This window comes from Miscanthus floridulus, chromosome 2 (genome assembly GCF_019320115.1).
Source record: "Miscanthus floridulus cultivar M001 chromosome 2, ASM1932011v1, whole genome shotgun sequence".
Classification (NCBI taxonomy): Eukaryota; Viridiplantae; Streptophyta; class Magnoliopsida; order Poales; family Poaceae; genus Miscanthus; species Miscanthus floridulus.
Genome location: NC_089581.1, coordinates 154,639,072 through 154,666,584, shown reverse-complemented (window position 1 = coordinate 154,666,584; position 27,513 = coordinate 154,639,072). Strand labels below are relative to the sequence as shown.

The 27,513-nt window shown below is 44.9% G+C and overlaps 2 protein-coding genes across 22 annotated transcripts; one reads left to right on the top strand and one right to left on the bottom strand.

Moving 5' to 3' along the window:
- Positions 1 to 932: 932 nt before the first annotated feature.
- LOC136533868 (digalactosyldiacylglycerol synthase 2, chloroplastic-like) lies at positions 933 to 19,601 on the bottom strand. 2 transcript variants are annotated; one of them, XM_066526407.1, is made up of 5 exons: positions 19,274 to 19,601; positions 18,376 to 18,702; positions 17,617 to 17,883; positions 1,913 to 2,262; positions 933 to 1,753 (listed from the first exon to the last, which is right to left on the bottom strand). In XM_066526407.1, exons 2-5 carry the CDS (start codon positions 18,664 to 18,666, stop codon positions 1,261 to 1,263), a joined length of 1,401 nt encoding a protein of 466 aa, XP_066382504.1. In that variant the 5' UTR covers positions 18,667 to 18,702; positions 19,274 to 19,601; the 3' UTR covers positions 933 to 1,260. The 2 variants fall into 2 exon arrangements, with proteins under 2 accessions (XP_066382504.1, XP_066382507.1); XM_066526410.1 differs by having other exon boundaries at positions 18,376 to 18,699.
- A 1,571-nt stretch (positions 19,602 to 21,172) lies between these two features.
- Positions 21,173 to 26,041, top strand: LOC136533809 (uncharacterized). Of its 20 annotated transcripts, none has more exons than XM_066526334.1 (7): positions 21,175 to 21,759; positions 21,922 to 22,032; positions 22,145 to 22,217; positions 22,567 to 22,625; positions 23,242 to 23,325; positions 23,541 to 23,725; positions 25,772 to 26,041. In XM_066526334.1, exons 1-7 carry the CDS (start codon positions 21,229 to 21,231, stop codon positions 25,806 to 25,808), a joined length of 1,080 nt encoding a protein of 359 aa, XP_066382431.1. In that variant the 5' UTR covers positions 21,175 to 21,228; the 3' UTR covers positions 25,809 to 26,041. The 20 variants fall into 20 exon arrangements, 3 of the variants coding, with proteins under 3 accessions (XP_066382431.1, XP_066382435.1, XP_066382438.1); XM_066526338.1 differs by having other exon boundaries at positions 21,177 to 21,759; positions 25,767 to 26,041; XR_010778568.1 differs by having other exon boundaries at positions 21,173 to 21,759; positions 23,238 to 23,725; positions 25,767 to 26,041.
- Positions 26,042 to 27,513: the final 1,472 nt, after the last annotated feature.

Sequence of the window (27,513 nt, the reverse complement as noted above, 5' to 3'; positions counted from 1 at the left end):
CCCTATGCCTCGTTTGGCTGAATGGGTGACCGAAAGTACCGACAAAAATACCGTTTAATTCGTTGATTATAAGTCATATGTAAGCGAATAAGCTGAAACGAACAGGTGATATATCCGTTTATTTTGGCCACAAAAGCAATATATATAGTGTTAGCATCGTATTAATGTTGTTTTTTATTATGTGAACAGGGAAAACATGCTCTTCATATCATATATATAATAATAATATATTCTCCCTCCGTTTCTAATTATAAGTCATTCCTACTTTCTCGGAGAGTAAATCATCTCCAATTTGATCAAATTTATATAATAAAATAATAACGTATATCTATTTGATGTTATAAATTTTTGTATTTCCCTCTATAATTTTAATCAAGTTTAAGATGCTTTGACTTTCCATGAAAGTTGGTACGACTTGTAATTTGGGATGGAGGAGGTACGTCATAGCCTGTGTTTTCTATGGGGCTAACACGAATTTCTTCATGACAAAATCATCGAGGACGACATTTTTTCCATCTTTTTCTGTGCCATATAAAAGCTTTTAGAACAGCATACTGCTAAAATAATCGCCATAGCTGCAAAATGCAAAACGATTACTCCCTCCGTTCTAAATTATAAGTCATTTTGATTTTTTTTATACATCTATTTTACTATACATCTAGATAGAACAAAAAAAAAAGTCACATCAACTTATAATTTAAAATGGAGAGAGTACTGTATAAATAAAAGCTTTTATTAGAACAGCATACCGTGAAAAATTAATCACCGCAGCTGTGAAATTATGTTAGATTGTCGAATGGGGTTAACTGTAAGAAGGAATGCTGGGGAATCAGCTACACGCCCACAAAAAGCAAGGTAAAAGTTTCATCAACTGGCGCACAGATTCTAGGCGGGGTCATAAAAGTTTCATCAACTGCATCCGCATGCATGACTGCGAAAACAAGGTGCATCTTATACAATACAATCTTCAACACATGTGTCAATCCTGGGAAACACATGATGAAAAACAGTCTACACATATGAGATCGTAATACTAGTGTGCACTTCAGACAGCTTAAGATTTACAATCAGAAGATACAATGCATCCAGGAACTTCAGAACGCCTCTGAAGGAAAAATGCAGTGTGGCCACACCAGAACACCACATAGAATGCCTGTTTGATCAATCTGAGAACCTTTCCGAGTGACAAATCTTTTTGCCGTTGAGTTAGATTGGTTAATTCTATGGTCCATGACAACAACATCGCAAGAAAAGCTAATGTTATCCCTGCAAATTCCACCCAAGTTCCTTGCATTGCTGTTCATCCGGCTGCAGCGTGTTTGGTATTGCACCGAACACACAACGGGCAGTTTCAATCCCAGAGATCGTGTTATGGAAAAATGCTGATGCCTCTTCCATGTTCTTCTGCAGTTCATCTGGGGAGATGCGCATGAAATGCGGAGAAGCTGGTGGTTGTTGCCCCACAGGCATAGTTGGTGCAATATCGGCTACCCTAACGAATCTTTCTGTTGCTGCCTCCCAGGAAAGCTCATGCCTCAAATCATCTGACAGTGGGATAGGCTCTTCTCCCAAAGCTTTCATTGTTAGTCTCACAAACTCTTTCTCAGTACTGTACATGTGACAATTAGGAAATCTTTTGAAAAATTCATTTGAAGGATGGTTTGCACAGATCACAATCTTCCCCATCGCCAAAGCTTCTGCAGTTGTTGTGCATACCACATCAGTTGTGCTTGGGTTTATGAAAACCTTGTAGCTGAGACAAACAATGGAATGGATAATACAGTTCAGTCGAGACTCAAAGAGTATAAAGCGATGGCATAAAGAACTTATCATAAATTATACCTGAACATAAAACAATCTAGCAGCTACTAAGACTGTATAAAAAGGTATTGTTCATCTATTGAATACTCACTCGTGAAATATTGAATCTCCATGATCACGGCCTGGATAGACTCTAATATCTAAGCTCAGTCGCTCAGCTGATGCTTTTACTTCATCAGCATCTTCCCCACTGCCAAACAACTCCATTTTAAGGCCAGACAATTCCATTTGGTGCTTATGAAGAAGATGAAGAAGCTCTGTGTAACCTTTACTCCAAACCATCTTTCCAATATAATATGCACCCTTGAAGAATGCTTGCTCTCTTTGGCATAGCTGCTGACGTTTCAATTTGCCAATTTCAATAAATTTGGGGTTAACTCCATGAACATTACAAATCACAGACCTAGGAACATCCTGAGTTGCTGCAGACAATCTTATAACCTTCAAGAGAAGGGTTATAAGAAGAAAGAGTCAGAAAAACTGCACATAAGAAATCAAAGGTAAATTATGCTTTAAATAAAGTGGAGCACATGATTATTATATATAATTATCAATGGATTTCGAATTACCAATACAGATATAGATTGGTAATCGTTCCAAAGTATATAAAAATATGTTATAACAGCACATGATGTCATTATGGTTTGTGTTTTACTGTTACGTAGTAAGCAGGAAGTCTACAGGCCTACAAGAAAAGGAAAACCATTATAAGCAGGGGCAGCTACTGCCCTAAAAAAGGGAAACAGATATAAGCAGGGCAGCTACTAACTTAACAAACTAACTGTTACAACAACAACAACAACAACAACAAAGCCTTTAAGTCCCAAACAAGTTGGGGTAGGCTAGAGTTGAAACCCATCAGAAGCAATCAAGGTTCAGGCACATGAATAGCTGTCTTCCAAGCACTCCTATCTAAGGCTAAGTCTTTGGGTATATTCCATCCTTTCAAGTCTCCTTTTATTGCCTCTACCCAAGTCAACTTCGGTCTTCCTCTGTGTAACACCCCGGTGTTACGATCGTGTTTAGCGCCACGATTTAGGCCTAAGGAAAATTTCCGAATCAAGTTTTATCGGGTTTTTAATTTAAACGTACTTAATGCGATAAGTGAATCCTGTGTGACTTAGTTTCGTGGACTCAAATAAACGCTCAAGATAAATTACGCAGTACGTAGAAATATTCAGGAATGTCCGACGACGATTCTAGAGAACGTTTTGTTCGGTTAGATTAAGCATGAAAATCAACTTTTATAAATAAAATAAAATCCATTAATAAATAGAACGATACATATATATATAAACTCACGGATTTATTTTGTTAAGCACGAACTAACGAGAAAGAAAGCGCAGCAGCTTCGTTTATTTTTTTCGGCGTGCACCATACGCGCCTAGAAATCAAAACACAGTTCATTGTGCCTGGCACCATCTTGCACGGCGTACTGTAGCGCGAGAAACACGGTAGCGCGCAGAGTCAACATAGAAACACTGTAGCGCGTAGAATCACTGTTCACGCGTGGAAACCACTGTTCACGCGTGGAAAACACTGTAGCTCCGCAGAAAACACTGTTCATCCACAGCACCGTGTCCATCCCGTGGTGCTTTATTATCTTTAAGCAAGCTAGTTTAGCCACTAACCTTATGACGCGTCGCTGTCGCGTCTTTGCTTCTCTATTCCTGCGTCTCCTGTCTTTAAAAGGTTACGCCGATCCGTTCCGCTCCACTGCTCACTTGCTTCTCTCAAATCAAGTTTCTCTATTCTTGTCTGTGAATGTTGCGTCTATCGATTTCTCCCGAGCTGCAATAATCAGCTGAGGTAGCTAATCTGCAATTGATCTTCTCATTCTCTAATGTTTTCTTGACCTGTGGTCTCCTTTCCCATTAATTCCTTGACCTGCATGTATGAATCAGCACCCCACCACCAAGCACGTTTAGCCCAAAGCACACTCTAGTCCTGACGTGCTCGTCAAGTTCAACGACCACTCAAAGTCTATCAATTGAATTAATGCACTCATGACCAAAGACCCACTCCAAGTTCATCACGTGAAATCCAATTCACATGACTAGCTAGCCAAATGCCAGTTCCACCTCCAACCCCGCATCTCCTGCCTATAAAGGACACGCTAAGCCTGCTGAGCCATCCCACTCCACCGCTCACCATCTTACTCTCTAAATCGAGTTTCTCTGTTCTTGCCTGGGAGGGCTACGCTCTGTTGATCTCCTTCCTCAAGCTGTAATTGACCATGGTAGATAGTCCCCATACATCCCCTACCTCCCTTCTACCTTCCCATGCCCTTAGATTTGGGAGTCATGGCCAGAATCGCCATCAGGCGAAAGTCCAGCAGCTATCCATGGTGGACGAGCTGAGGAGCACAAACGCTTGGTGCTCTCTGTGTCTCTCTCAAAGAATCCTTGCCGTATACCCACTCTGCTCTTTATTTAAGTCCACAGCAGCAGCTTGTCCTATGCCATGTGCTAGTAGCAAAGCCGTGAACCAACTCAGCTCCTATACACATAAAGTCAAGAGTCATGAGCCATTAATCCACTCCACCAATTTCTTTATTCCTTTTCCCTTTCTAATAACCAGCGGCAGCTCGTGGCCACTAATCACGTTTCATTTTCTCTCCTTGTGATTAATTAGCGGCCACCTTGCACAATTAATATCTCCACAATGCTAACTCCGATTCCATCACTTCTTCTTCCTAAATTCATCTAAAATCGAACCCCACCTATCCATAAAGTTTTATAATTTTTGGAACGCAGTTGAATTTATGTGAATATTTAATTGTGTCTGTTTGCCGAGTACTGTGAGTTCGACGCCGACGGAGGGACGTCGATGGATTGTGGTGTCATCGGGAGTTGCTGGAGAAATGGTACTTTTGGAAGCGTGATTGGATTTCTAAGAATTTCGGCTATCGTTGATTATTTACATATATGCATTTGCATCAATACATATCATAATAGGAACGACGGTGGATCGATGATATCAACTGGAGTAGCTAAAAGATGATGCTATGGTGATCATATCACGAAGATGGAATGCTAACTTTTGGTTATATTTTACCCAGGCAAGCCCCGGTGCATAACCCCTACTTTCTGCAGTTTAAATAATATTTGTGCATTAAGTTAAGGAGTTGAATGAAACCCACTTGCATATATATCTTTATTCCTATAAGTCTTACTAGTATGACAGGATCGTGTAGAATGCTATGCTACAGGACTCCGGTAGAAGTCGAGTGATTGCCTGTCACTCGCGAGAGATAGGAAATATATTACTGAATGATTATCACTTGGAAAATATAAATGGTGGAAAGGAAAATGGTGACTGGGCAGGGATATGGTTTGGGTATTGGTGGGTGTAAGAAGTTGTGTCGCCGCGGAGGCGGGTCATAGCTTGGTTACACCGTTTTTCCCTGTCTGGTAAGTTAAGGACCGATCGTTGCATATGACTCTAGGCAGGTCACAGACTTATTATCCCGAGCACATACTTGTGTATGGGTGCTTGGAAGACTTGTTGCTCTCTTGTCGCGGATCCGGCTCTTTCCGGACCGACTGTTAGGGTTTGTTTTGGTGGAGGAGGTCCTTGCACCGCACTGAGTCCGGGACTCAGGGGCGGGGGCTTGGAGTCCCAGTTTGGACGGGGACCTGGACACCCGGGACAGGAGAGTGATGGGTTGGTCCTGTTTGTGCCTGGGGTACAAGCGGGGCGTGTGTTTTCGGGGTACCCAGCTGGAGGCATTGATTCGCGAATCGCCGGGCTATCCGGTACGGCTTGTCTGCGGTTTAGCATCGTAGTAAGAACTGAAGATGAAAGATGAAAGATGGAAAAGGAAATCTGATTGCTTACCACTTGCTTGAAAGTAGCACAGGTGCTTACATAGAATGGTTAGTTAATAAACCAATGCGGCTTTTAATAAAAATCAAATATAAGGACGCACGCTTAGTAATGCTTCCTGCAAATGCAACCCACAAGCCAAATAGCCTTGCATATCCTTGGAGTCTTTTCTTTTCTCCTGTCGGGTAAGTCTTGCTGAGTACAATTGAGTACTCAGGGTTTTATTCCCCCTGTTGCAGGTGACAGGTTGATGCTAGAGCTGACCCTTGTGTGTGGATTCCTCCTAGTGGGCTCAGCGAGGATTCCTTTACGTCGTGATCGTAGTTTTTATTTATAACTCTCTCCCAATGTTTTTATAAATAAAAGTTTCATAATCTGTTGTAGTAGTTTATATATCAATACTTCATCATATCATTAATAGATGTTTATTTCCGCTATAATTCTGATCACATGTTTAAATTCCATTGTACATTAATTTATTTATAACTCTGATAATATGATTACACTCCGCTGTTATACAATCACTATTATACTCTGATGTTGTACTAAAAGGGATGTATGAAATGGTTAAGAATGATGTAAGCTTTGTTCTCTCATTTGTGATCCTGATGGCAAAAATGTGGATTTTCGGGTTCTCCCCTGGGGTGTGCCCGACGGAACCAAGTAATTTAGTGTTCTCCCTCGAGTGCTTAGTGTCTAATGGAAGACAAGCACTCCTGTGAGGCATTAAATTAGGCGGTTCTGCCACAGGTGGTATCAGAGCATAAATGAGGAAATAAAGCTTTCAAAACCTTTTCTAAGCAAAAATTTGACAACCTGTTTTTTTCAAAAAGTTAGGACGTTTACATGCGAAGTTATATAAGTAGCCCTATTACTATGGTTATGTATCCAGGATAGATGGCACTCTGCTGACTTAGATAGGCTTAATCAAGTTTTCTGCAGGTACACTGACTCGACCATAGTCCGATAGTATCGACTAGCTACAAGGAGAGAACGATGTGCCAAAAATCTGAGAACGGTTGCCCTATATGCTGGCAACAGTGGAAGGACGTATAGGACGTGCATTCATGCATATCCTGTTTGTGCATTGTAGCGCTCGTATTGCTTGTAGATACACCCTCCATAGGTGTCACGATTGACTCGTTCCTGTTCCATAGTTAGGTCTGCACTGTGGCTTCATGTTTCGCGTGCGCCCGTGGTTCACGCCGGTCGTGACCCACATCTCCCCATACCTCTTTTCTGCGCTCTTGTCGGACCCTTGCCCTACAGTCGTACTAGTCAGTAATGGCCTCGGATGTCGCTCGTCTCGAACGCGTGGAATTTGGTCGATTCGTCATAGTGATCTTGCGCGGGAACCCTGGTGAACTGTGCCAGGACCACTGAGCGCTCCGCCTTTATAAGCAGAGCCTGACTTAGCTATTGGTATCACCACTCGACGCACTTTAGCTCGCTTAGCTTTTCCTTTGAGCTAGCCTTTCTTTTCGCTCAGCCTTCCTTGCAACCACCGCTAGAAATGGCAGGAGCCTGGGTTAGTAGTTACTGCTTGAACGTTGAGGGTTTTCCCAAAATCCTGCATACCACCCTGCAAAAGCTCGGAGTCAAAGATCATCCTGAGTATGAGGGCCGTGAGTATGAGGAGCATGGCACCGAGCGGTGTGAGGTTACCGTCTACATCGGGAAGAGTGAGGAGTTCCCCGACCTCACTGAAGCCTGGAGTGTGACCACAACCGGGTTTCGCTTCACCGACACCTACCAGGTTGTGGCCCACAAAGCCTTGCGGTACCTCTGTCAGATCTATGAGGAGCCCATTGCCCGTACCCCCATGCGGTTCTTTCCACCTTTGGACAGGAATCGGCGGGCATGGAGGGCTCGCATGGAGGCCTTGCAAGGGCGGGATGCGCAAGAGGACAGTCCAACCGTGGTGCACTTGACCACGTACCTGCTTGCTCTAGATGAGCAGTACGACCGGCAAGCCTTGGAACTGAGGATCTGCCTCCGTCGAGCCGAGGAAGCCGAGATCTTCACCCGAATGCTCGAGGTGCAGCTCGCTGAAGCGCATGCCAGTGCTGCAGCTGCTGAGAGCCGGGAGACTGTCATGTCAGAAGCTCTAAAGGAGGCTGAAGACCGGCATGTCCATCAGCTGCGTGAGGCCTATCTTGTCACTAGGGCCAAGCGGAGGACGCTGGCTGCTGAAAGGCAGGATGCCCCGATCTTGGAAGGGATCCCTATCCACTCGCCAGAAGGAAGGAGAACCGGTGTGGCAGTGCCGCCAGCACCTCCACCCTCAGAAGTGTCAGAAGTAGAGCCCTTAATTCCTCTCACTCAGCCATTGCCACGAGAAGATGTAGATTAGTGGCCTTGGGATGTTGTACCCGTAGTAGTAGTATTTTTTGTTGCTGTCCCCCGTATTGTACTCTTGCCGTTATTGTCGTCCGTAGTTGTTGAGATCGTCCGACCATAGGTGAATGCTATGCCGTGAATGTGAGCCTGAATGCCTGTACGTTGTACCCATATAAGGTCATTGGAACATGCATTTTAATTATTTCGCTGTGTTTATTACGTTCATTTACTTTAAAGTCTCGTTAGACGTGCTCCAAGTTTTCAAGGGCGATGTTAAGTGAGTTACAAGAGAAGTTGTCACTCAGATACCAACAGATCAGCCGTGATTGGATAATATAGGACACTATATCGGCTAATTGTGGATGTCCCAACAGAACACTTGAATCTTAAAAAAAAAATCCGTCGTTGGATTTGAATTCCTTGTCCCTTGTTGTGGAGGGAAACCTTTGTTGTTGAATTTTTCCCTTGCGATACCCCCTTACTCTGTGGTCTATGACCCCACCGCCTTCATGGCGTGTAAGTTGGTAATAGTTGCCTGGTTAAAAGCTTATGGTGCCACGACGAAACTGAGGGCTCCCTGTGGAACAGCTGCCACATGGTGACGCTGCTCGGCACACGCTGGTATCGAGGTTGTTAACCAAGTACCTTTACTAAGTTACACTGCCATACCACTTTTGCTACAAATAATTTCTTGAAAATGTTCAGGTGTTTAAACAGGAAATCCACAACGGGTCGATGAATTAGTGTTCTCTCAAAGTAAGCAAGAGGAGGTGGTTTTGGAGGAAGAAAGTATGGCATGGTATTAGTCTACATGAAAGACGGACGTGGTCGAGTAAAGGAAAGAAAAGAAGAGTAGTAAGAAAGGATAGTCTCGAGTAGTAGGGAGTGCTTGTAAAAGCCTGAGTGGATGTCATGTCCCAAGCCCTGTGTTTAGTTGACCACGCTATGTATGCCGGGTTATTTCGTTGCATGCCTTGGGAACGCCGTCTGTGTCAGGCCCTTTAGCTTCCCTTTCTCGCGTGGCCGCAGCATTGTGCCGCACTCGCCGTCCTTGTGCACTGTGCACTTTTCCTTTTCCTGGCGTCCGGTCGGCTCTCTACCCCGCACCATCGTTTCTCGTACCGGACCCCCCCTCATTTCCCCTTCCCTCTCCTTTCTCTCTTCTTTGGTGACACGACCGCCCGCACGCCTTTCTCCTCAAGCGGACCCCCTCTCCTCTCCTTTACCGCTCGCGCAGGAAGCGCATCATGTCCGATCTTATCTTCACAGCATGAACCGTCTATGTATCCCATCCACTCCGCCTCCACTGCCGGTGATTTGCGCTCCACCTCCGTTCGCCACTGTAAGATACCCTTGGTCCTTGCTCTTCTTCTTCATCCCCATTCTCCTCGCATACGGAGCAGAGCTACGAAATCCAGTTGACCTTGTGAAGCTAGGTTCGTCAGTCTGAGGTGATGGTGTAACCTGAAGAGAAGAAGGGATCTGGTTTTCGGAGAAGTTCAAGTCTACCTTTGGATAGCTCGATCTTAGGGTTCACGATGTTTTACTTCTCAGTCGACTGTTTCTGGATTTGTTGGTGCTACGCCATGTTTTGGATAATCATTATCTTGTTATTTCTCCATTGTCCTCGTCTATCCCGACTTTGGGAGTAGGTCTTGGGTGTATCAAGTTGCTCTTAACCAGGTATTCCTAGATCCCCGTGTGGTTTAGTGTTCGAAGTCGTGTAATCTTTCGTGTAATCCCTGACCTACGGAATGTAATCGTGTTTCCCCTTTTCTGCTTCCAGTTTCAAATCTCGGGACGAGATTCTTTTTAAGGGGGGTTGATTGTAACACCCCGGTGTTACGATCGTGTTTAGCGCCACGATTTAGGCCTAAGGAAAATTTCCGAATCAAGTTTTATCGGGTTTTTAATTTAAACGTACTTAATGCGATAAGTGAATCCTGTGTGACTTAGTTTCGTGGACTCAAATAAACGCTCAAGATAAATTACGCAGTACGTAGAAATATTCAGGAATGTCCGACGACGATTCTAGAGAACGTTTTGTTCGGTTAGATTAAGCATGAAAATCAACTTTTATAAATAAAATAAAATCCATTAATAAATAGAACGATACATATATATATAAACTCACGGATTTATTTTGTTAAGCACGAACTAACGAGAAAGAAAGCGCAGCAGCTTCGTTTATTTTTTTCGGCGTGCACCATACGCGCCTAGAAATCAAAACACAGTTCATTGTGCCTGGCACCATCTTGCACGGCGTACTGTAGCGCGAGAAACACGGCAGCGCGCAGAATCAACATAGAAACACTGTAGCGCGTAGAATCACTGTTCACGCGTGGAAACCACTGTTCACGCGTGGAAAACACTGTAGCTCCGCAGAAAACACTGTTCATCCACAGCACCGTGTCCATCCCGTGGTGCTTTATTATCTTTAAGCAAGCTAGTTTAGCCACTAACCTTATGACGCGTCGCTGTCGCGTCTTTGCTTCTCCATTCCTGCGTCTCCTGTCTTTAAAAGGTTACGCCGATCCGTTCCGCTCCACTGCTCACTTGCTTCTCTCAAATCAAGTTTCTCTATTCTTGTCTGTGAATGTTGCGTCTATCGATTTCTCCCGAGCTGCAATAATCAGCTGAGGTAGCTAATCTGCAATTGATCTTCTCATTCTCTAATGTTTTCTTGACCTGTGGTCTCCTTTCCCATTAATTCCTTGACCTGCATGTATGAATCAGCACCCCACCACCAAGCACGTTTAGCCCAAAGCACACTCTAGTCCTGACGTGCTCGTCAAGTTCAACGACCACTCAAAGTCTATCAATTGAATTAATGCACTCATGACCAAAGACCCACTCCAAGTTCATCACGTGAAATCCAATTCACATGACTAGCTAGCCAAATGCCAGTTCCACCTCCAACCCCGCATCTCCTGCCTATAAAGGACACGCTAAGCCTGCTGAGCCATCCCACTCCACCGCTCACCATCTTACTCTCTAAATCGAGTTTCTCTGTTCTTGCCTGGGAGGGCTACGCTCTGTTGATCTCCTTCCTCAAGCTGTAATTGACCATGGTAGATAGTCCCCATACATCCCCTACCTCCCTTCTACCTTCCCATGCCCTTAGATTTGGGAGTCATGGCCAGAATCGCCATCAGGCGAAAGTCCAGCAGCTATCCATGGTGGACGAGCTGAGGAGCACAAACGCTTGGTGCTCTCTGTGTCTCTCTCAAAGAATCCTTGCCGTATACCCACTCTGCTCTTTATTTAAGTCCACAGCAGCAGCTTGTCCTATGCCATGTGCTAGTAGCAAAGCCGTGAACCAACTCAGCTCCTATACACATAAAGTCAAGAGTCATGAGCCATTAATCCACTCCACCAATTTCTTTATTCCTTTTCCCTTTCTAATAACCAGCGGCAGCTCGTGGCCACTAATCACGTTTCATTTTCTCTCCTTGTGATTAATTAGCGGCCACCTTGCACAATTAATATCTCCACAATGCTAACTCCGATTCCATCACTTCTTCTTCCTAAATTCATCTAAAATCGAACCCCACCTATCCATAAAGTTTTATAATTTTTGGAACGCAGTTGAATTTATGTGAATATTTAATTGTGTCTGTTTGCCGAGTACTGTGAGTTCGACGCCGACGGAGGGACGTCGATGGATTGTGGTGTCATCGGGAGTTGCTGGAGAAATGGTACTTTTGGAAGCGTGATTGGATTTCTAAGAATTTCGGCTATCGTTGATTATTTACATATATGCATTTGCATCAATACATATCATAATAGGAACGACGGTGGATCGATGATATCAACTGGAGTAGCTAAAAGATGATGCTATGGTGATCATATCACGAAGATGGAATGCTAACTTTTGGTTATATTTTACCCAGGCAAGCCCCGGTGCATAACCCCTACTTTCTGCAGTTTAAATAATATTTGTGCATTAAGTTAAGGAGTTGAATGAAACCCACTTGCATATATATCTTTATTCCTATAAGTCTTACTAGTATGACAGGATCGTGTAGAATGCTATGCTACAGGACTCCGGTAGAAGTCGAGTGATTGCCTGTCACTCGCGAGAGATAGGAAATATATTACTGAATGATTATCACTTGGAAAATATAAATGGTGGAAAGGAAAATGGTGACTGGGCAGGGATATGGTTTGGGTATTGGTGGGTGTAAGAAGTTGTGTCGCCGCGGAGGCGGGTCATAGCTTGGTTACACCGTTTTTCCCTGTCTGGTCAGTTAAGGACCGATCGTTGCATATGACTCTAGGCAGGTCACAGACTTATTATCCCGAGCACATACTTGTGTATGGGCGCTTGGAAGACTTGTTGCTCTCTTGTCGCGGATCCGGCTCTTTCCGGACCGACTGTTAGGGTTTGTTTTGGTGGAGGAGGTCCTTGCACCGCACTGAGTCCGGGACTCAGGGGCGGGGGCTTGGAGTCCCAGTTTGGACGGGGACCTGGACACCCGGGACAGGAGAGTGATGGGTTGGTCCTGTTTGTGCCTGGGGTACAAGCGGGGCGTGTGTTTTCGGGGTACCCAGCTGGGGGCATTGATTCGCGAATCGCCGGGCTATCCGGTACGGCTTGTCTGCGGTTTAGCATCGTAGTAAGAACTGAAGATGAAAGATGAAAGATGGAAAAGGAAATCTGATTGCTTACCACTTGCTTGAAAGTAGCACAGGTGCTTACATAGAATGGTTAGTTAATAAACCAATGCGGCTTTTAATAAAAATCAAATATAAGGACGCACGCTTAGTAATGCTTCCTGCAAATGCAACCCACAAGCCAAATAGCCTTGCATATCCTTGGAGTCTTTTCTTTCCTCCTGTCGGGTAAGTCTTGCTGAGTACAATTGAGTACTCAGGGTTTTATTCCCCCTGTTGCAGGTGACAGGTTGATGCTAGAGCTGACCCTTGTGTGTGGATTCCTCCTAGTGGGCTCAGCGAGGATTCCTTTACGTCGCGATCGTAGTTTTTATTTATAACTCTCTCCCAATGTTTTTATAAATAAAAGTTTCATAATCTGTTGTAGTAGTTTATATATCAATACTTCATCATATCATTAATAGATGTTTATTTCCGCTATAATTCTGATCACATGTTTAAATTCCATTGTACATTAATTTATTTATAACTCTGATAATATGATTACACTCCGCTGTTATACAATCACTATTATACTCTGATGTTGTACTAAAAGGGATGTATGAAATGGTTAAGAATGATGTAAGCTTTGTTCTCTCATTTGTGATCCTGATGGCAAAAATGTGGATTTTCGGGTTCTCCCCTGGGGTGTGCCCGACGGAACCAAGTAATTTAGTGTTCTCCCTCGAGTGCTTAGTGTCTAATGGAAGACAAGCACTCCTGTGAGGCATTAAATTAGGCGGTTCTGCCACACTCTGCCTCTCTTCACGTTACTATCCTGACTTAGGATTCCACTACGCACCGGTGCATCTGGAGGTCTCCGTTGCACATGTCCAAACCATCTCAACCGGTGTTGGACAAGCTTTTCTTCAATTGGCGCTACCCCTAATCTCTCACGTATATCGTCGTTCCGAACTCGATCCCTTCTTGTATGACCGCAAATCCAACGCAACATACGCATTTCCGCGACACTTAGCTGTTGAACATGTCGTCTTTTCGTAGGCCAACATTCTGCACCATACAACATAGCAGGTCTAATCGCCGTCCTATAAAACTTGCCTTTTAGCTTCTGTGGTACCCTTTTGTCACATAGGACACCAGACGCTTGCCGCCACTTCATCCACCCTGCTTTGATTCTATGGCTAACATCTTCATCAATATCCCCGTCCCTCTGTAGCATTGATCCTAAATATCGAAAGGTATCCTTCCTAGGCACTACTTGACCTTTCAAACTAACATCTTCCTCCTCCCGAGTAGTAGTGCCGAAGTCACATCTCATATACTCAGTTTTAGTTCTACTGAGTCTAAAACCTTTGGACTCCAAAGTCTCCCGCCATAACTCCAGTTTCTGGTTCACTCCTGTCCGGCTTTCATCAACTAGTACTACATCGTCCGCGAAAAGCATACACCAAGGGATGTCCCCTTGTATGTCCCTTGTGACCTCATCCATCACTAAAGCAAACAAATAAGGGCTCAAAGCTGACCCTTGATGTAGTCCTATCCTAATCGGGAAGTCATCCGTGTCTCCATCACTTGTTCGAACTCTAGTCACAACATTGTTATACATGTCCTTAATGAGCCCGACGTACTTCGTTGGGACTTTATGTTTGTCCAAAGCCCACCACATAACATTCCTTGGTATTTTATCATAAGCCTTCTCCAAGTCAATAAAAACCATGTGTAGATCCTTCTTCTTCTCCCTATATCGCTCCATAACTTGTCTTAGTAAGAAAATGGCTTCCATGGTTGACCTTCCGGGCATGAAACCAAATTGGTTCATAGAGACCCGCGTTATTGCTCTCAAGCGATGCTCGATAACTCTCTCCCATAGCTTCATAGTATGGCTCATCAACTTAATTCCCCGGTAATTCGTACAACTTTGAATATCCCCTTTATTCTTGTAGATCGGTACCAATATACTTCTCCTCCACTCATCAGGCATCTTGTTCGATCGAAAAATATGGTTGAACAGCTTGGTTAGCCATACTATAGCTATGTCCCCGAGGCATCTCCACACCTCGATTGGGATACCATCCGGTCCCATCGCCTTACCTCCTTTCATTCTTTTCAACGCCTCTCTGACCTCAGATTCTTGGATTCTCCGCATAAAGCGCCTATTGGTGTCATCAAAAGAGTCATCCAACTGAAAGGTTATGTCCATATTCTCACTATTGAACAATTTGTCAAAATACTCTTGCCATCGATGTCGGATCTCATCCTCCTTCACCAAGAGATGCTCCCTTTCATCCTTAATGCACTTAACTTGGTTGAAGTCCCGTGTCTTTCTCTCACGAACCCTAGCCATCCTATAAATGTCCTTCTCTCCTTCCTTCGTACTCAAATGTTGGTAAAGATCCTCGTACGCTTTACCCTTTGCCACACTTACAGCTTGCTTTGCAGTCTTCTTTGCCACCTTGTACTTCTCTATGTTGTCCACACTCCTGTCATGGTACAAGCGTCTATAGCATTCTTTCTTCTCCTTAATAGCCCTTTGGACTTCCTCGTTCCACCACCAAGTATCTTTAGCCTCGCGTCCCCTTCCTTTGGTTACTCCACACACCTCTGAGGCTACCTTTCGAATGTTGGTTGCCATCTTGTCCCACATGTTGTTTATGTCGTCTTCTTCCTTCCAAGAGCCCTCTTTGATAACCATTTCCCTAAATACCTCTGACGTCTCCCCTTTCAGTTTCCACCACTTTGTTCTTTCAATCTTAGCTTGTTTATCCCTACGGGCACGCACCTGAAAACGAAAATCTGCCACCAAAAGCTTATGTTGAGAAACAACACACTCTCCTGGTATCACCTTACAATCCAAGCATGCTCGTTTGTCCTTTCTTCTTGCAAGGACAAAGTCAATCTGGCTACAGTGTTGTCCGCTACTGAAGGTCACTAGATGAGATTCTCTCTTTCTAAAGAAAGTGTTGGCTATCATCAGGTCAAAAGCTACCACGAAGTCTAGAACTTCCTCTCCCTCCTGATTCCTACTACCATACCCAAAACCTCCATGAACTGCCTCGAAACCTGCGCTTGTAGTACCTACATGCCCATTAAGATCTCCTCCTATAAAAAGCTTCTCACTACTAGGTATAGCTCTAACCAGGCCATCTAAGTCTTCCCAGAACTGTCTCTTAGCACTCTCATCGAGGCCTACTTGGGGGGCATACGCACTAATTACGTTCAAGACCATATCACCAACGACAAGCTTGACTAAGATAATCCTATCTCCTTGCCTTCTCACTCCCACCACACCATTCTTGAGGCTCTTATCAATCAAAACTCCTACTCCATTTCTATTCGCGACTGTCCCTGTGTACCAAAGCTTGAAACCTGTATTGTCCACCTCCTTCGCCTTCTGACCCTTCCATTTAGTCTCTTGAACGCATAATATATTTACACGCCTCCTAGTCGCGGTATCAACTAACTCTCTTAACTTACCTGTAAGTGACCCTACATTCCAACTACCTCAACGGATCCTAGTTGGTTCGACTAGCTTCCTTACCCTTCGCACCCGTCGACTCAGATGCAAAGACCCTTGCTCATTTTTCACTACACCCGGGCGTCGATGTAGCGCGCCACTAAGGAAGCGACGACCCGATCTTTGGTCACTTGACACCATGCCCAGATCACGACACGGCGCGTCACGGGGGTGACGACCCGGCCCTTGCCCATTTAACACCATACCCGGGTTCCGATATGGCGCGTCGCTAAGAGGGTTACGCCCCAACGATTTTCTTTCGGGTTTCATCTCCATTAAAGTGGCTAAGTTTTTACATTGGCTCGCCACGCCTAACACAACCCTCCTCCTTTACCAGGGCTTGGGACCTGCTATGCTGAGACACCGTAGGCGCCCCACCATAGGCGGAGTTTTAACAAACTAACTGTTATTACCAAAAAAAAGAAGAAGAATGGTGGATGAATTTTATCTGATCCCTATGTAAAATGGTGACACTATCGATGCATAACATGTTTGTTGATTTAATCAAGTTATGTTCTTCAGTACGTCGGTAGCTGATAACAAAGTAGAAGAATTAGCAAGATACACAAATTTGACGAATCCAAGGTTTGAAAAGTACTATTCAGGTTAAGAACAAGTTGGCTCTGACCATGAAGAGTACACAGTGAACAAGAAGGCTAGTAGGTTGACAACTGCTAAGGGTATAAGTGTGATTGTCTAAGATTAGCACCATGTTTATCTTTGGCCAGAAGTCGCTAGTTATGCCTTATGTACTCATTATACTTAGCACCCTGTTGTACCATATTAGAGCAACTCCAAGAGACTCTTATATCCTTCCTAATTGTTAGGAATAGAGATTTTGATGGAAAATACACTCCAACAGCTTCTCTAAGTGGTTATCAAATATAGCCATCCTCTACTATGGATTTCTAGCTAGCCAAAGATAGATAGCGAAAATGGCTCTCTAGAGTGTACACAAGATGTAGAAAAGCTGTTGAAGAGTGAAAACATATAGAAAGCGATTTTTATGCAAATGGCTCTCCAAATGATGATTTAGTGAGTGAAATTTAAAAAGACTCTTGGAGATGCTCTTATACATGCTAATAGCATGCCATCTACTTGCCGCGTTTATAGTGACGTCTGGTATTATCCTTACTTCAGTTCAATCTTGCCAGGTTTCTTGGGGAGTTGCAAAGCAACAGCAGACAGCTCTGGAAGTCATACAATAGTTGTCAACTGATCACAGTTCTCGTTTTTCAATCTCGAGACTGTTGCATATGCTTAAAGAAGGTGTAAGGGTGTAGGGGTTTCAATCTAGGATGACTGCACCAGTGAAATGTTATGTTTGGTTTAAAATTGTGTATCCATGTTGCCTATATATTTTACCATTGGGCCACAGAGGACAACATTGCTATCGTCTATCCAATCTTAACAGAAGCACCGATATTAATCACCATGGAAGAGCCTGGATACAAAACAAAAGAAACAACACTGAATAGAAAAATGGAAGGGCTAACCTTATGACAGTAGATATCTGTAACCCAAGAATTAATGTGTTTTAAGATAAACGCACTGATATATCCATTTTTCTCTCTTTTCACGTATTCCAAATAATTTGTGTGAACAACACCTATAACTTTTTGGAACTTGCTTTTCCACCTCCGTCCATGATGGTACCAAGTAAGATGTTCTGGCTCTTCTAGCACTGCAATATCTGCTTTATCATCAGATATTGTCTGACTGATGTCTCCAACAGGTAGAATACTTCTTTTCTCAGTTGAAAACTGCATATGGACATCATCAGAAGGTTAGTCTATCATATTATCTAAAGGTCAAGAACATCATCTTCAGCATAAATGACTTGTACATTAGTAATTTTAGTTCCCTCCTTTCTCCATATGCTAAAGCCAGTGCCACTAAATCAGAAGTCTAAAGACATGTTTCATAGCATTCTACTATGTGCTCCACTACCACAAATTTTCTAGTCATTCGAGTATTTGATGTACTTGCATATAACTTGCTAAAAATGAACTGTCTCATACCATCTATTTCACTAGTATCGACTATTGAGCACACTGTTGTATGTTTAAATTCCATCGTTAACACAAATTCATGAGATGCTTGTTTGAAGACACGAACGAGCTATCCCAGAGAAAAGAGTGGGGGTCTGCGTCTGGTTTGTACCGAAGGAGTAAACTATGGTAATCCATACCTGTACAACCATCATATTAACATGGCACATAAAACTATATATTCAAGATTTGCTTGACTTTTACCTTCCCAGGATAGAACTTTATGTCAAACTTCGGCAATGGCCCAGTCCGCTCCTCAAGCCACCGCCGCACATAGCTTTCCTGCTCTGCCGGCAAACTGAACTTCATCTTGTTTGGATAAACGAGCTCCTGATCCCCCTTGGACAGCCAAGGCACCACCAGCGTGACCTCCCAGTCTCCAGCCTTGGCAAGGTATGCAGCTCGAAACAGTGGGTTTACCGCAGTCCCAGTCATCCACGGCAAGCTTGCTGTGGTAAATATGGCAACATGCTGCTGCTTCCGCGCCATGGACATAGAACCACCCACAGCACGTCAGCACCCCAGCTGCTGCTGCAACGTCCAAGAGACAGCGATACTAGTATTTCAATCATAGGAGTATTGCCTAAGAATAGCATAATAACTGAAGGAAAGAAGAACATAATGCTGACATCTCAAATTTGTTTGCTCGTGACACCGCCCCCACCAAAAAGGTCGAACCCCCATCAAATCCAGAGAATCAATTGACTCGTTGCCGATACAAAGTTGGATAGTGGAGAGCATCTAGTTCGACGCCCCACAAATGCAAGCGTGACTCACGAACGCTAGGGGCTCCACGAGAGAGAGATCCACCAAGGAGAAGCCTGACTGGGACAACGATCTGAGCTATTCGGCCTCTAATCGTCTGCTTGGTTGCGCTAATTGGCTCATGAACTGCCCAGGGCCATCGCATATTATACAGCTATATACTAAACCAAAACTCTCAAACCTTCCAATTCCTAGACCCAAGCACCCTACTCGAGCCATTCTGTTCCATACAAATCACCCTGTACCATCCCGCATTCGTAGCCCCCAACCAAACACACCCCAAATTCGAGACGGCGTGCGGACGGAGAAGAACCAGGAGGAAGGAAGATGAACTCACCTGTGCGGTTGGCACCTTGGCAGGCGCGGCTGTGGTTGGGGCGGGAGATTGAGGAAACAACAGTTGGAGCCTTGGAGGGGAGGAGAAGGGAAGGAGGGCGGACGACAGGGCAGCCAGGTGCGGACGGCGTTGAGAAGCAGGTGCCCACGCGACACCGCTGTCGGTCCCCGTCGTCCAGCCCCGAACGCACACGGGACCTGGGGGAATCTGCGCTCCGTGGCCCCGGATTCGTCGGCCCAGCGAGGCCGCTCTGGGGGATTTGGGCCGATAGTAAGTCCGGTTAATCCATCTAGTGGGCCGTCGTTTGAGTACTTCTCACGTACGGGCCGGGATGAAAGGGGCCGGCATGTTGTATCAAATCTACGCAGGGAGTTATACAGGGTGCGTTTGTTTGCCTGCACCAGCTGGGCCACTGCGCTCGTGGGCTGCAACCCGGGGTGTTTGTTTGTCTGGCCCCATTTTTCAGCCCGGCCCGCACAATCATTAAAGCAGGCCTCGGCCAGGGGGAACGAAAAAAATGGCTCGATCCAGCGCAACAGCCTTGCATTCCGTCACCTCCAAGCCACTTCGGCGTTTTCACCTCCCGCACACGGCACGCATGAGTCACGGCGGGCCACCGGAAGGCCTCGCCGGCGGAGCCACCTGAGCCACGCGCGGGTCCGGCGAGGCTTCTTCACCGGCGGATCCGGAGCCTCCGTCGTTTGAGCCGCCCTCCCGAGCCTCTAGCGGATTCGCTCCGCCCTCCGCCTTCCGAACCAGCACGAGCACGCGCGGGTCACCGGAGCCTCCATCGACGACGCCGACGAAGTCGACCCGGACCTCAACCTCGTCCATGGCCGCGGCAGCTCGCAACTCCGGGAGAAGATGAACGAGGGCATCGGGGACCGCGTCATCGCCATCGTCAACGATTCCAAGCTCGTGTCGCGCCCCAGCTGCACGGACGCCATTGCCCCAGCTTGCAGCCGCTCTAGCTGGCCGGCCGCCACCATCTGCGGCGCCCAAGAGATGCAGAGCTCACACCTCCGCTGGACATGGCCATGGCGACGCAGCAGCGCGCGCCGGCGCCGGAGAAGGGGCCGGACGCCGCGGTGCCCACAAAGTGCTCGATGGAATGCCGCCAAGGGAAAGGTGGGTGGTATCATCACCACAATCCAGATGCAAGGTCACCGTAGCTGTTTGTACGGGCTACCGATCAGCATCTCAACTGAATCAAACATGTGCAGTTGCACCATCTGAGCCATGCCAACCTGAGCCTGACACTACTTGGCCATACCAGCCACCCTCGAACAGGGAACAAATGCACCCACAGGGTCTGATTGTTGCACAACTCTTTATCGAGGATACCCTAATGCAAGACAGACCTGATTGGTTCCGTGCACAAGGTCTTATGCAGGCTAGCATTCTCCTCGAAGCAGTCTAGCAGGCTGTTTGAACAGTCCTGTCACATTGGATGTGGAGATACTAAATGAGATGACTAAATATGAACTAATTATAAAACTAATTACATAGATGAAGACTAATTTACGAGAGAAATTTATTAAGTCTAACCAATCTATCATTAGCATATGCTTACTGTAGCATCACGTTGTCAAATCATGAACTAATTAGGCTTAATAGATTCGTCTCACAAGTTACTCTCCATATGTGCAATTAGTTTTATAATTAGTCTATGTTTAATATTATTTCTACTATAATGGACCAATCAAAATTATACTATGTCCTCCTGAAAAACGTCCCCCACTGAGTGCTTTCAACTATTATACACTCAAAAAAATACACACAGAAATTCATCTCCATTAAAATCAAAGACTAATAAAACACCTAAACCAGATATGACCACGATTCGATGTGGATGTCAGACTTCTTACACATCCACACCCCGTGCGTTGACGTCATGCCCTCGCTCCTCCCCGCATCCCCCACGCACGAGTTCTATTCCTACTTTACTTCCGCCCATGTATTTTCCCGAAAAAACAAACCCCGCCGCAATTCGTGGGCGGCGCGGTCGCATACCAGATGGCGTGCCTAGGCACGGAGGCCGCCGTTCCCATCCTCTCTCTCGGTCTCTCCCGTGGCGGCGGCGACGGGCCGATGCCCCCCCCCCCCCCCCCCCCCCCCTCTCCCCCTCCCCCTCCGTCCCCCGCATGGGTGAGTCCCGGCAGTCCCTTCTCTTCCCCTCCCTCTCTCTCCCCATCTCTCCCGACGCGGGCAGGGCAGCGGCGCGAGCGGACCTCTGCGGTGGTCGGGACTCGGCGCGGCGGCGGCCGCCCTTCTCCTCCTCCGTGCCCTCCTCGCGTCGCACGGCAACAACGAGCCCCCAGCGCGGCGGCAGCGCCAACCTAGGGTTTCGCCTTGCGTGCCGGCGTCCGCCTCTCCCAGCACTGTGCGGTCGACCCCTCCCTCTGTGCGAGCCCCGGCGCGGGAAAGCCCTAGCGGCGCACCCCGGCCGCCTGGGCGCGCGAGGCCTTCCTCGGGACCACATCCAGGTAGTGGTGACTCTCCTCTTCCTCGGCTCCTCTTCCATGGTGCCACTCAGCTCTCCTCTCCCCTCCTCACCGCTCTTATGGATGGGATTCGTCCCCATTGCGGCCCTCCATTCGTCGGGTTTGCTAACCTGAATTCTGTTTCGGTCAAATGTGGTTCCGCAGGTACTTGATTTAGGTGTGCTGCACCGTAACTACGATCGCGGGCCTCACCGCTTTATCCAATGCTTCGAACCAGTGCTTCATGTGACCTATCGTTCTTCTACGGTGCCCTGTGTAATGTGACTGCTCAGTTTTCCTTCTTCCTTGTAGCACTATGCTCTGTTTTTTCCCCTTATATGCTTTTCCTATGTTACAGGATTTTACTAATTTGTTATACCGCTTCTAGCCTTCTATTCGTTGCTATAACTTTATGCAATGGGATTTGTTGAACTTCCACGTCGCGGGTGCTTCCTACACTGGTGAGCATTTGGTTGGTCTTGTTTTTTATGACATGATTTCGCATTTGGTTGGTCTTCTTGTTTTTTATAACATGATTTCTAGCAGCAGGAAGTTCATGGATCACCCTTGTTCTCGGTTGATGCCCTATGTGTCGTATTACCTTCTAGACATGGCTGCAGATGATACATGAATAGTGCTCAATAATATATTGGGCCTAATTACATGATTTCCATCCTGCTGAACTTTTCCAGACCTCTGTAACATGGTTCCAGACTGATGCTTCTTACCCTATCAAGTGACCCCTTCTCTGCTAAGAATTAACTTACCTTTACCTTCCTAAATTCATTCATGCGTCCTTTTTTTAAGTAGCTGCGACTTGGAAATGTAAATTGATTCTTGGGCTTCTCTCTGCTGACCAACTGATCAAGGTATTTAAATCTCCTTTAGTTATTTACTTCATTTTTGTAGTTGTCGATGCCTATTGCAATGTTGTCCGTGGATATGTACAGTTGTCCTTGTATGCCTGTTCATTCATCTTGGGATAACATATCTAATTCACATTCTAGAGCAAAAACTTCTTGCCACCAAAAATAATATTTACATTGCTGTGAGAGTACATTTATTTATTTGGTCCTACAATACTTGATCAAATTTATTTCTAGTGTATTCCCTCAACATATCAGAACTCGGAAGGAAATGCAGCCTGATTTTGCAAACTTCAGTGTGCAACGATTGTGTAGCCCTTCTACCAAAAAATGTTTGAACAAATTGAGCTGAAGTCCCTACTGAATAATTTACCATTTGGCTCATGTGGGCCACATACTACTTATTGTCAGTTAAATCTACCCTCTATCACCAATATAAATAGAGTTAGCATTTGTTCATATTATTTATCTAATATTTTGTATTTGCATCCCACGTTCTGGTCTTCACAGCATAGGGATAATTAGCTCTATGCTGAGGTTATTCTTTTTCTATAAAACACCGCTGATTAGAACTTCATTGTTTTTTGCACGTGTTTGCTGATGCATTGGTCTAAGACAGCATATGGTAACCGGTTGTATGTCATTCGATATGATGGCAAAGGTCTATTGCCACAGACTGCTCTTTCCTTCCCTATCAACTTCTGTAAGTCCATTCTAGGTTTGTTGTCTAGATTCAGATCGAGCCTGTGTTTGATGTCCAAGGTTTTTGCTGAATTGATCTTGCTGATCATAAATTGATTTGTGTCTGTTCTAATCAATTTCAGTACGTAATACATGCGTTTCAATCAATTGTAGAGATGAATGACATGGTACATTGTGATCCCAACTATTTGATCCTTTTGCTTGATGTCTTTTCAGGACCCGCTCGTGGGGGAGAGCTGCCTCGGGGACGTCTTCTTGAGCGACGAGAAAAATACGTTTGATATTTCGCCATGCCAAATTTTGGTGTTCCAATTAATTTTGAGGCATGTTAGGAAGCGACTACAAAGCTGGATGTGGAGGCGGCTAATGGCCACAGAGTTGATGAGGAGCTTTGGAGTGAGGTACTGACCAATGTTCTCATGTGTTTGTTACTAGCTGTGTAAAATTATATTTGAGTTTGGTCTTTACTGGAGAAAAGCAGTGCCGAAAATTGAATCAAACAATCTCTATACTGTTACTGATTGTTGTCCGATAGGTATTGGATGCTCAATTCAGGTTTATGATGATTTTACAGCATGCTATACATCACCTGCACTAGAATGCATACTACAAGCATTCCCTGCAAGGTGATTATCATGTAGTAGGTTCAAAGAAATGTGTAATGTGTGATTTAGGATTAGCTGCTAGGTGACTACATCTGACCAAAGTTATGACCCCTGTTTCACTCTTGATCGCTGACATTTTTATGTTATTATGAGCTGCACGAAGAAAGCAACTTTTGTCGATAAAAAAGATAATGTTTATGATTTTTTTCTGAAACTGAAATTAGATTCTGCTACAATTAATGATTTTGAAAAAAATTGTTAGCCGGTGGCTATGAATACTTTTAGGGTAACAAGTCAATTTGGTATATTTTTGCTTATTCGTACTGAAAGGCTTTAAATTGATGTGTAGCAAGATCACCATCCTCCGATTTTGTTTCCCAGAATGATTAGAATGCTTAAAAATACGTACAAGCCACAATGATAATTTTTTTGGAAAAAGTCTACTCCACTCCCTCAACTATGGAAGATGGTCTACATAACCCCCTCAACTATGAAACTGTCTATTTTACCCCCTGAACTTTCCAAAACCGTCTAATTTACCCCTTGGGCGGTTTTCAGCGGCGGTTTTGCTACAGTAACGGCGGGTCAGCTACAGTGGCAGCGGGTTTGCTACAATACCGTTGGTTTGCATTTTCTTTTTTTTTTGTTTATTTTGGGTGAATTTTTAAAAAATCATAGTAAATCATAGAAAAATCATAAAATGAAAAATCTAATTTTATTGGACTCCGCATAAGTAGATCTACACAGTGAATATATAATACGGTATGTTTTAGTACAAATTTTTTTGTAGCTTTAGATTAATTGGAAAATCCAATTTTGTCTGTAATTAATTGGAATAATTCATAGCTGCAGCTTCTATGGTCCAATTGTGGTGAAATTTTTATGGTACGCTAATTATTGTATGCTTCAACTATAGTAAAAAATTCGTACTCATTGGACTATGTATAACTTAGTTATAGATAAATTCTAATTAATTATAGACAAAATTGGATTTTTCAATTAATTCAAAGCTACAAAAAAAATTTGTACTAAAACATACCGTATTATATATTCACTGTGTAGATCTACTCATGTGGAGTCCAATAAAATTAGATTTTTCATTTTATGAATTTTCTATGATTTACTATGATTTTTCAAAAATTCACCGAAAATAAACAAAAAAAATGCAAAACAACGACACTGTAGCAAACCCGTCGTTACTGTAGCAAACCGCCGTTGAAAACCACCCAGGGGGTAAATTAGACGGTTTTGGAAAGTTCAGGGGTAAAACAGACGGTTTCATAGTTGAGGGGGCTATGTAGACCATCTTGCATAGTTGAGGGGGTGGAGTAGACTTTTTCCTAATTTTTTTTTGTCTAGACAGCATTGCATGCATCTTAATGTCAGCTTTCAGAAAATGGATCTTGATTTTTTTTTATGGGATATATGGAAAGTAGTATTATAGAATTTAGGCATCGCAAATTACCAATGTTTCTACTGAGCTTAAGCTTTGTTGGGTAATCTCAGTTAGATATGTAACTGTTGCTTACATAATCGTAAAACAGTATAAACTAGATCTCTGGAGTAACTTGATAATTTTGTTCCTTGCTGGCATTCTGGTATAGCTGCATGTGATTGTGTGCGGCCTCCGTTAACTTAACATCCCTTTCACAGAGAATGTGTAGTTCCATTATAGTAGAGATACATTTTATAACATGCTTCTAACAATCACCCTGCTTCAACTAATTTTGATGTGCTGTGTTCTCTGTTTGCGTTATTGCTGTGAATAAGAACATTTGTGAAATAGGCTGTCAAGTTTGTCTCTCACAACCTTTTACCTATTTACATTTTTGCATAGGCCAGTATGTCTGGTGGAGTGGTGGTAGGGGTTTCTATTTGAAGGACGTCCGGCAAAGTGGAGTGGCAGCGTGCCGCGAAGAAAGCCCCGTCCCAGCTATAAACCATTGTTTATAAAATAATATATAGACCGATGGTTTATGAACTTTAAGACCCGTTTTAGTAGTGCTGTAGGGCTTGTCTATTTTTTCTGTGTGTGAAATGACTAATCTCTGCGAGACTCTGGTGAATTCGTGTTTCTTTTATTAGTTGATTTAATTTTTGTTTTATGATTTATTTTAGTTTTATGATTTATTTCTTGTAGACGCCACCATAACATTAGCACGGGCAATATACTATTGTGGAAAAGTTGAACTATGAAAAAAGTTCATTGTTAGGTTGTTTCATGTGCATCCTCAAGATAAAGCTGTGGCATTAGCACGGACATTATACTAGTATAAATTAATGTCAAACATCCCCCACAAAAAAAAAAAAAAAACTGAATCCCACATTCCCACTGTTAGCTCAAGTGCACACTTGAGCCACGGTCTAGTCACTGCATTCGCTCTGCAGTTTTGGCACCCACTGCACGCAACGACTCGACCTTCCAGTTCTTGCCTTCTTCGCCACGACGTCGAGTGCTGCCTGGGCGGGGACCCGGCATGCGAACAGCGCCACCGCGAGGGAGCCTTTGACGCTGGAGCCGTCGACGAAGCCGAATAAGTCCGTGACGCGTGCGACCGGCAGCGAGGTCGAAGAAGTCCGCGACGCGCGTGGCCGGCGGCGAGGTCGAAGAAGTCCATGACGCACGCGGCAGGGTTGCCGGAGAGCTCCTGCAGCCGGAGCTCGAGCGGACCATCACGGCCACGGCGAGCGTGCCACTATCGACGCTCCCATGGAGACCATACGGACGCGGCCCACACGGATCACGCACCCTCCAGCGACGATGCGCCAAACAAGGACGTTGGACTCGAGGGGCACCTGTTGAAAGAACAGCTAGCTTGCTAGCTAATGGGAGGTCTCCGTGGCCAGGATGTAGCCAGGATGTGTAGTTGTTGGCTTGTTGCTCTGCAGTCTCCGTGTCTCTCGTTGGCTAGTGGCGACCAGGGCTCCAGCAGCCAGGGTGTTCGATGAATTGCCAATGTTAATTTGAGATGCATAGTGCAACCAAACACAGATTACTAGATGCAGTGTACATCCAACCAAACACACAACCCGTACAAAAGAGTAATACAGTCTAACCAAACATCAATGAATTATATTCACTTGTGCATGCATAGCATATACTGTTATAACTCTTAACACATCATGTGCCCTTGAACCCGGCTTGATCCGCTTCTTTTTTCATCCGGAATAGTGTTTTCCTCTCACAAATTCCTCTAAACCATCCAAATTCCTCGAGAACCATACCATCCGAACGGGGCCAATGCAAGTTCGGGGCGCGTCCGTCCGTCCCGGACGCTCCATAGATGGACCACGACGCTAGCCCAACTACCCCTTCCTATTTGTACGGGGTTTTAAAAAAATCGGTCTTTTTACCTCACGGCCCTCTTCCTTCCCCAACGCGTCGCACTCCCACGCGCAGCTTGCAGTGTCGTGTCGTCGCCTGCAACCCAGCCGGCCACCGGCGCAGTCGCACGCCTGAAAGGATCTAGAAAGTGGCCTAGAGGGGGGTGAATAGGCTTTTTTCTAAAATTTAATCACTTTATGAAAAACAGTCAGAACGCGGAACCTCTGGGTTTGAACGCGGAGGTTCCGGGACTGAGCGT

What these genes read in the sequence shown, in the direction of transcription:
- LOC136533809 (XM_066526334.1), top strand. Translation starts at nt 21,229, where the DNA reads ATGTATTTTCCCGAAAAAACAAACCCCGCCGCAATTCGTGGGCGGCGC. An exon ending in TTCCTCGGGACCACATCCAG is followed by an intron (nt 21,760 to 21,921) that starts GTAGTGGTGACT and finishes GTGGTTCCGCAG; the next exon opens with GTACTTGATTTAGGTGTGCT. An exon ending in CTGCTGACCAACTGATCAAG is followed by an intron (nt 22,626 to 23,241) that starts GTATTTAAATCT and finishes GGTCTAAGACAG; the next exon opens with CATATGGTAACCGGTTGTAT.
- LOC136533868 (XM_066526407.1), bottom strand. Translation starts at nt 18,666, where the DNA reads ATGTCCATGGCGCGGAAGCAGCAGCATGTTGCCATATTTACCACAGCA. An exon ending in CAGATATCTACTGTCATAAG is followed by an intron (nt 2,263 to 17,616) that starts GTTAGCCCTTCC and finishes CTTCTCTTGAAG; the next exon opens with GTTATAAGATTGTCTGCAGC. An exon ending in GGAGATTCAATATTTCACGA is followed by an intron (nt 1,754 to 1,912) that starts GTGAGTATTCAA and finishes TGTTTGTCTCAG; the next exon opens with CTACAAGGTTTTCATAAACC.